Consider the following 9815-nt stretch of genomic DNA (forward strand, 5'->3'; position numbering starts at 1 on the left):
TAATATTTTGAAAGCAAGCAGAAAGTGTTGCAACAATTTAATGAAGCAATGAGAAATAAGCTCAAGCACCCAAGTGATTAATATTGTGACTACTGACTACTGTCAAAAGTGAACTCATTACCGCGCACAAATTAGCTTGATCGGATTTCTAATCTAGCTATCTTTAAATCAGAAAAAAAAAAATAAATAAATAATGATAACCCTAAAAAAAGCTATAAAAATCAGTTGGGAAAATATCTAAAAAAGTTTGATGAAATCAGTTGGCCAAATATATGGCGTTTATTTGTTACACATAGTTTAGGTGAATAGTGGGAAACACAAAACCGTGTACAGAAGTTTCTAGCAAAATATGTAACTCCTATCTTCCCTTCCATAATGTGCTCTCTGTCACCTAACCTAATCTAAACTCTATAACCAACCATTTTCTCCTTCATAAATTTTCTTTAGAGTCAAGCAACTATTATTTTATTATATTTATTTTCATCAAAAAAAATGTGTGCTTGATAAAAATTCATACAATAATTGTAGTAAACCGACTTATTTGTATTTATAAATAATAGGATCTCCTATTGCCTTTACTTGGTTTAAAACATACCTTAAAAAGTCTCCTAGTGTTGTAACTTGTTACCTCGGAAAAAATGGCAATAGCAAAGACTTGGTTTACCAATATTCATATTGCTTTGCCTCACCTCATAACACATAACGCAAACCATCTTAATACCCAAAAGCCTAAAGTTGAGAATGATAAGAGAATGGAAGATTTTCGTGTGCCTTTGCATTATCCCAGGTATAGGAAGGAAGATTATGCCCAGATGGAGGAATGGATGTTGGATAACTTACTAAGGCAATATGGGCTTGATGTTCATGTCAAGGGTAGTCTCGATGAGAAACGGAAGTATGCTATGGGAGCCTTTTTGTGGCCCGATCAACTTTAATTTTTATTTTTTGATTGTGCAAATTATTGCTTGTATTCGAGTTGGTACATCTAAATTTTGTTTGATCATTTTATAAGCAATAAATAAATTAAAAATGTATTTAGATGAACATAATTTAGATTCCGTATGTTCTTAAGTTGTAATTTAGTACGTAGTTGTACTTTGTATCTTATTATAGTTAAATTAAGGATAAATCAATTAGACATTTGGTAAATAATCTATATATTTTTGTTAAAAAGATTACTTGTATTTGGTTCTTGTGAATTTACGAGGGAAAAACTGATGTGAGATTTGTTGGAGAGTAGCAAGCAGGCACTATCTGAAACCATTTCCAGACTCCCCTTTTTGTACCCAAACCCAATATTAGTGCTTAGGTGTTTAATTTTTTTATTTAGTAATGTCTTTCAATGTAATTAGTAATTAGTAATTAGTAATTATTATTCCCCTTTGATTGTGAACTTGAATTTTTATCATTCCCAGATGAATCTTTTACAGGAAAAAGGAAAGAAAATGAAGTTAGAGGTATGCAATGGTGTGTTCCTAATCAGAATACAAGTATGGAAGCTCATTTTTGGTTGACAAAACAGGGGTTTGATGTTTCAATTTTCATCCTATTGAATATGGTAATGGTGCCCATGTTAAATTTCCTGGACCTTCCATTAGAGAACATAATGTTTATTATTAATTTAGAAATTTTATATAGTTAGAAAACTTATAAATACTCAGAATCACGCACAGAGGTAGTTAGTTATACTTCAAAGTCGTGTATTTTGATGATAGTGGCATAATATCTACACAAAACCATGAATATCTTTGATACAAGCAATTAGCAAATGATTGGTTCATATCAAAAGCATTAGACAAAATAGTAACAATAACAATGCCCTTGATTGCACATAACATCAATGAATAATGGCACATTTGCGTAGTTTGTTTATAAAGAATATCATAACCATGCAACTTACAAGCATGCTCCATTTAGCAAGTACCAAATATATATATAGGGCCAAGATATGATTATCAAATATACGCAACCTAACACTACACCCATAAATTGCAATTTGACAGTGCGAATTAGCAATGTGTTCAACTTTAATTTCTGGTACAATTCCACCCTAATTAAAGAATCCACTCAACAATAGCACTACCAATTTGCAATTTTTTTTTGTTTATTACGAGTAAATTTCTTATAGCGGGTACATATATAAGAATTAATTAATGGCAAAAACACCTATAAGCTATATAGTACTACTGAAATGGTGTCAAATTAAGAATTTTATTAACAATGTATGACTATAGCTAACAATGGTATACATCCAACATCAATATCAAAGGCCACACTAAAATATATTTAGGGGAACTTGAAAACTCAAATGATTTTCGCTGCTCTGAACTTAATTCAATCAAACAACAATTATAATTCATAATTGTCAATAATAACCCCAAGAAGCAGTTCCTAATAATGCAATCATCTATCTTCCTGGCACCCTTTAAATTTTAATTAATACACATTCTATTTATTATATCTCTTAAAACTCAACTTAAGCATTAAAATCATGAAACCGTTTTCTCCCATTTTCATATTAAAGACAACATTAGCATTGATTGATTGATTATTGATGCGTATAAGTAATCAACCTTAGCCCATTATAAATATGGGATATTACTTCACTTAATTCCCTATACTAGTACTAGATTTAAGCTCTGAAAGAGTCTTTCTAATACTATCTCTACTGCCCCTTAAGTTCCTTTTTCTTATCTCAAATGGCCTTGAAATGGATCTTCAATTCAGCTTTCAGTCTCACACTTGTACACTCATCTGATCAGAAAACTGAAACTACACAGAAACTTGATTTTCAGGCTAAAAAGAATGGTTCTAACAGCTTCCGCATGCCTCTTCACTACCCTCTATACAAGAAGACGGATTATGAGGAAATGGAGGAATGGAAAGTGGATAATCTGCTGAAGCAGTATGGACTCGATCATCATGTCAAGGGTAGCCTTGACGAGAAGAGGAAGTTTGCTATGGGTGCGTTCCTGTGGCCTGCCCAGTTCTGAGTTAATTAAAATTGGCCTATAAAATAAGCATAAATCGCGTAGATCATTGGCACTATAATAATACAAGAGATGCTTATGTTGAGGAATGTCAAATTTTCTTTACCTTAATACTATCATAAGGAATACTTATTCACACACTTGGTCTTGGTAAGTGAAGTTGGTGAAACAAGGAGGGAGAGTTCAGTATGTTTTAGCTAGTACAAAAGGCTTGAGTCCAGCTCTTCTCTTTGCCTATATTAAATAGAACATCAAATATTTCATTGTAGTGTGCTAAATACTTCATAGTAAATAGTAATATCAGTAGCTTTATATGCTATCTGCACACTCAATTGCAATAGGATCTGCTTATTTGATCGAAACAACAATCACATATTCACATTCCCAACCTCGTCCCATCCCCTTCCCCTCTTCACAACAAGCAGATGAAAAAAAACCAATTATTATAAAGTCCATGGCCAAGCCTCATGCTGGATAATCTTTATAAAACTCAAATAAAGTTAAACAAATAGTCATCCAAAAGATGCGTCATATATGCCACAAGTTATACAAAGACCCCTCAATAATACTTTAGACTACTCATACTCCCAAGACCCAAATCACAATATAATGATAAAACTAATAATTTTAACAAAGATCCCAAACATTATTAATTAAAGTAGCACATGTGAATTGTGATAATATTTCCACATGGGTGATTAATAAGAACAAGGAATGCTGTACCAGTAGTGAGTACTATGTTTAATAGCCTAACAAAAAGCGAAGTTAAAGGATTTTTAAGTAAAGCAGTTTCCCTTTTAGGTTTTTTCTAATTTGATGATGTTATTGGACATTCTACTGAAAGTAATACATTAAGGAGTATAGTGCAAAATCTCGGACATGGTCAGGGTTGTGGTAAAAGTCGTGAAATCACTTTTGCAGTCAATGTGAGTGCTTTTGTGGTAGTTACAGTAGGCGGAGAATGGACAGCAGAAATTATCACATGGAGTTAAAATGATAGGCTTAGTGATCAATGGTGAGGAAGGGAAAACTACAAAAGGGAAATTCTTGTGTGGGCTCAAACATTCTGCCAAATTTCAAACTCCACAAGTCTAAAAGCATTTGATGCTCCACTTGTTTAGTTTCTTATCCTCTCAATTCAACCCAAAATAAAAACAAAAATAACCCAATAACACAGTGGTGTGCTTTAAAAAATGAAGATTAAAGCAGTATATTCTCAACAAAAGTAAATAAAGAATCAAAATGACTGGTTCCTTACACTGATTGGGCACTTGGGTTATTCCACTATTCCTGCTTTTTGGTGCTAGATCCAGATTCGTGCCATATACTTGTTGAAGCATGGTGACTGCTGAGCAAATAAATCCTTCTATATCTGTTTTAATACTATCACGTTGACTTTTCAGTGTAAAATTTTGTTGACTTCATCATTATCTTATGAAATTATAATATAATAAATTCACTATGATAGAGTAGTATTCATAAATTAATAATCTATGTTAGCCAACCAATTTACTTCTTACAGAGTTCACAGATATATTCTATAATAAAAATCTATTTAGACAATCAATTGCAAATAAAATCTTCCTAAAACTGTGCACCAATGAATATATAGACTAAAATTTCAATTTTCCACCCCAGAATTACACGGCATAATTAAAAGTAGAGAATACTACTGCTAATGGTCATTCATGGTTTTTAATAACACTTTTGCAAGGTAGTGATAGCTTATAACACTGACAACTTTCATATTTTTTTAAAAAATATTATCATTACATAAGAAAAGGAGATGTAGTAAAGCTTAATCTCAATCAACTTGGTATTATTTGGGGAGGATACACAATTATAGGTGCGATCAACCAAAGCTTAGCAAGAATAGTTTACCTAATTGCAGGGTAATTGTAACTGAATTTAAATCCTAAACCTGATCACATCAAGCATAAAAAGTCTTCATGCAAATAAATTTGATGTCATGGATTATAATTTACCATAGCTTTTGATAGACTTACAAGACTTGTAGCTTTTTAGGTTTGGATAGTAAATTATAATGGACTATATTAAAGAAATCAAATTTATGTCAAATGTATATGGTGTTTGCTAATAAAAATCATTCAGAATCAATTTTTTTACATTTTCAAGAATATAAATTTATATACATTAACGCTTAAATAAGTGACATTTAATAACATTAAAATGTTAAAATCATATTTATATATACTTTTTTACGTAACGGCTTTAAAGTATGCCAAGTGATTTTTTGAGATATGTTGTGGACCCAACGGCCAGTAATCAACACTACAACAAATATGCACATTGTAACCAAATGAAGACAAATTGATTAGGTGTTGTAAATTTGCTGTGTTTTACAATTAGTAAGTATATATGTTTGCAAAACAATTCCTTAGAAATGCATTACATCAAGATGTTTATGCATGATAACTAATACAACAAGTTGCCAGGAAATAAGTGAATATGTTACAAATTACGAGTATTTTGGCAAAATATTTGGACGTTTACTCAAATAATACATAAAGGATTACTGCTATTAACTATCCATTATGTCCAACTATAGCAAACTGGCATTCATATGAGGTAATCATTATATTCTTCCCCTTCCTGAATTGAAATTTGAAGCTTCCTTTTTCCTACCAACTCCACAAATCTTTTACTGGCTTGGTGAAGTTTATATTTGTTTAAAGAGCCACAAACTCAAAACATGATTTATAGATGTCAAAAAAGAAAAAAAGAAAAAAAAAACAACTAATATATCTAGTCAAACACTAACAATACTAAAATTTTAATCTCAACATATGTGATTGATTATATGAACCAACACAAATCAACATAAGAGACTGTTGGTAACAAAGATTGTGTTTTGTTTGGTTCAATCTAGTACTAATTTGCAACTTAACGTTCCAATAATCTTCCACATGTATTCGCTTCCCTCATTTCTTATCTATTATCATAACCTTATGTAAATCTCAATAATTCAATTCATAAGTATAAGGTATTAACCATAGTCCAAAAATGTCGAAAGGACATGGTTACAGTAACAGTAACTGACATGATTTTTTTTACATCTTTAATTACGATGCGGTTTATATCAATATAGTAAATATGAAAAACCGATCGATGTAATATAATGCAGCCTTATTTTTGCACTACAATATTAACTATGCAAAAATATAAAAAATACGTTAAAAGTATTACTTGGAAATTAGCTCCTAATTTCTAAGTGAAATTTAAAAAAGGGAAATTAATTCATCAAAGAATAGCATCTACGCGTATCTTTTCCTGAAAGGCAGCTAAATATCCCTTGTCTTTTAGATGTTGGCAAAGCCTAGTAAGTTGACATGAAGAGAGGGTATAATTAGAGAGAGAGAGAGAGAGAGAAAGATCATAAATCAAAATAACTTAATATCAAAAAGGCCCAAAAGAAGGGCATGAATTTCTCCTCACAGGATCTCTCTGTCATAAATCTTGGTCCAAAATAAATGTCCAACTTCAATCCTGTACCCTGAAAGCAACTCCACCTTAAGGGTAGTAAGCATGAAGGTAGCTGTTTACCACAAGCCTAATGACAACTATGCATCTGTGTTTCTAGAATTCATGTCCAATACGAGTATGAGTTTAAGTATGAGTGAGGTGTCCGAGTGTCGAGAATCAAACACACACTTAAGATAACTTGAGTCTAACCAACATAAAAGTATAACATTTTATAGTACATGTAAAATGCCCCACATCATGACATACAATGATACAAGTCTTACATCACATAGATTCATTAAAGTACTAAGGTGTTTTAAAGGAAGCTCCAAATGATGAAATATACAAGGGCAATCATGTCATTTCAAGCATATCCCAGGTTTTTTAAACCCCTATATAAGAGAGAACCAAACTTCCAGGGTTTACTACCAATGTTTTAAGTACATAATAAGCCTCCTGAAAATCTCCTCCTTAAATGACACCAAATATAGACAGATACAGAAAAAACGCATCAACAAGAACAAAAGCTTAAAAAACATGCACCAACCTTCCCGCTTACACCAGTTTCTTAAAAGGCTCCTCCAATTTGTGATCTCTTTCTCTATGTTGTGTTTCTTATTTTTGCACCCATCTTGGCTTCATCTCTTCCACACTTCCATCTCCTACTTCTCTACATTTTCATCCCAACTTATCTCACTTGCAACTGACAAAAACTACATATTTTTGCTATGCAATGGGATTCTAGTTTTAATCGCAAAGTACTCAAGCCACACGATTGATACTCGTCTACCACTTCTACCAGAGACTAGTCCTGATGATGACTTAAGCATCAAAGCATATCAGAAAAGTATGCAATCATCGACAGAGAAGACTGTTGTGGCGGACGAGGTAGCCACCAAGAATAAGTATGAAAACAGAGTACAAGCAAATGCGGTCATAGCAGAGGATACAATAGAAGAGAAGTATGTTGTGTATCAGATCACAAATGGAGTAGTAAAGGAAGAAGATGTGATTAACAATGATGAAGATGCTGAGTACATTGAGAAAAAATCAGACAATTGGTTTCATGAGGACGAAAGAGAAGACGAGGAGGAGGAACAAGAGGAAGAAGAAGCAATTTCTAAGATGAGTACAGAAGAATTAAACAGAAAATTTGATGATTTCATAAGAAAGATGAAAGAAGAGCTCAGAATTGAAGCTCAGCAGCAAATGATAGTGGTTTGAAACCCAAGAGAGGGATAAAGGCTATTGATAACACAATCCCATTTTCTTTCTTTTTTCCATATAACAAAGGCATATAGATAATAGATGTTTTTAGTTCATTTCTCATTCACCTTTTTTTCCGGACATCAGCTCAATGACGCATTCCTTGTAGATAAGTAAGCATTTTCCTTGTAGAAATATTTTTTTTGAGAAATACAGAACACTTAGTTACTTATAGACACATATTTTCCTATTTTTGTAATTGAATATCTTGTCATATCTGCCAAAAATCAGTAAGTTTCAAGTTTCCACACCTACTAAGGTATAATAACATACAAAAGCTAAGGCAACGAAAAAGTCACTCAATTGAAGTAACTTAGGAAAAGGTCAAAGCAAGATATGCCCAAAAGAATAAAGAATAAAGCCATCCACAACTACAAAATGCTCCAGCTTAAGTAACTCAACTCATGTCCCACTTGTTTCCCAAATCCTATTTCGGGTCTAACTATCTTTTTCCCAGTATCTGAATCATAGGGCTCAATCACTCAACTAATCCAACATTACATAATTAAATTTCATTCGTTCCCAACAATCCAGATAAAATTTTGTATTGACATCCTCAAAATTCTCCACTGATATGACTTTGATCAAATTTCCATTCCTTTCTACCAGGGTCCATAGCTTAGTGCAACAATGCGTAAGGGTTGCCATCTTATCGTAAGGTCGCCATCTTATCGTAATGCCTCATACCAATCGAAAGCATGGCCTAAAATGCAGTTTTTTTTTTTTATGTATTTACAACGTTGGAAATATGGGTTCGTTTTTTAAAAATCTTTACGATGTAATCCGATGACCCTCTTACAAAATCTACCAACCAAGTAGACAAATTCCTAACTTCATGCATCTAAAAGAACTCTAATCACTTTGTTAAATAACCTATCAGTATACCATCAAGATAGCAGCTCGAAAAGTAGATATAAGTTGAATAAAAATTTGATTGGGAATGAATGTCAAATTAGCAAGAATTTAAATCAAGAACGAATGATAGGCTATGTTTTTAAAGAAAGATCGTCTATTTAGGTGGTTTCCTCTAGTTACTCTTGTGAATATAGTACTAATTAAGAGATAAAGACTTAGAATGCTGATTTGTTCAGTCTTTCCTGAATCTCCTCTTCAGAATTAATATAAGAATAATCTTTAAAAATTCAATATTAAAAATGGATTTGACTTTTGGAAAATAAATTCTAGAAAGCTACGTTTACGGTGTGTTGGGCAAATAAATCTTTTTCCCTTGGTCAAAGAGCCAAAAGCGTTCAGTAAATATTATGTCGAATATTGGTTTGTTAACTCATATTTTGTCTAATAAATAGTCAACAATTAATTTTTAGCAAACATATTTATAAAAGTTGGCTTCAATAGGCTAGTAAATTAGTCAAGGGCCCAATACTCTAAACCGGTCAAGCATATTAACAGCTCCAACCAACTATTATCAAAGACTCTCAATATAATTCAGGGCCACTATGTAAAAAATCGTCTGCTTTGTATAAGTTCAAATACAACGAGTTTAGAGAAAATCAACAAACAACAAATTCCAATTAAGTTCTAAAAGGAATCTGCTTACGCAAAACTATAAGTAAAAACAAATCTATATAACACTTTAAAGTTTAAAGCGACACAAAGACGAAACGCGGTTACAAAAAGTTTTGTGATACTTGAAAAGTGTAATAGTAGTTGCTAAGGTTAATGTAATGCTACGAGCTTGGATAAAGTAAAAGTGTATCATTAAAATTAGTGATGAGCTCATAAAAATACAAATGATTGCTCGCTAATAGGAGTATTAGTATTAGTCATACACGGACTCAATTTTCATAGCAAACCACACAGGAAACTTGCAATCGTATGCCATCATCAAAATTCAAAATATATATTATAGTATAATAATAATAATTGTCAAAAACCAGCTGTAAAAACATATAATTATCCATGATACAAAGATATTTGAATTGTCAAGGTAGTCAAACTGTACATGATGATGATTAATGGGAATTAAATAATATGGACAGCTTACACATCCTTTGATTAATTGTTAAGAGCATGCTTTGCTCAAACCAGTAGGAGTGTAAACTGAACGCGTGAATC

The 9815-nt window shown here is 32.1% G+C and overlaps 2 protein-coding genes across 2 annotated transcripts; both read left to right on the top strand.

The window, feature by feature from the left end:
• Positions 1–470: 470 nt before the first annotated feature.
• LOC130817646 (uncharacterized) lies at positions 471–1152 on the top strand. Its single transcript, XM_057683478.1, has one exon. The coding sequence runs from the start codon at positions 639–641 to the stop codon at positions 933–935; it is 297 nt and encodes a 98-aa protein (XP_057539461.1). The 5' UTR covers positions 471–638; the 3' UTR covers positions 936–1152.
• Positions 1153–1290: 138 nt separating this feature from the next.
• Positions 1291–3053, top strand: LOC130817647 (uncharacterized). Its single transcript, XM_057683479.1, has 2 exons — positions 1291–1558; positions 2796–3053. Exons 1-2 carry the CDS (start codon positions 1460–1462, stop codon positions 2991–2993), a joined length of 297 nt encoding a protein of 98 aa, XP_057539462.1. The 5' UTR covers positions 1291–1459; the 3' UTR covers positions 2994–3053.
• Positions 3054–9815: the final 6762 nt, after the last annotated feature.

This window comes from Amaranthus tricolor, chromosome 7, assembly GCF_026212465.1.
Source record: "Amaranthus tricolor cultivar Red isolate AtriRed21 chromosome 7, ASM2621246v1, whole genome shotgun sequence".
Lineage (NCBI taxonomy): Eukaryota > Viridiplantae > Streptophyta > Magnoliopsida > Caryophyllales > Amaranthaceae > Amaranthus > Amaranthus tricolor.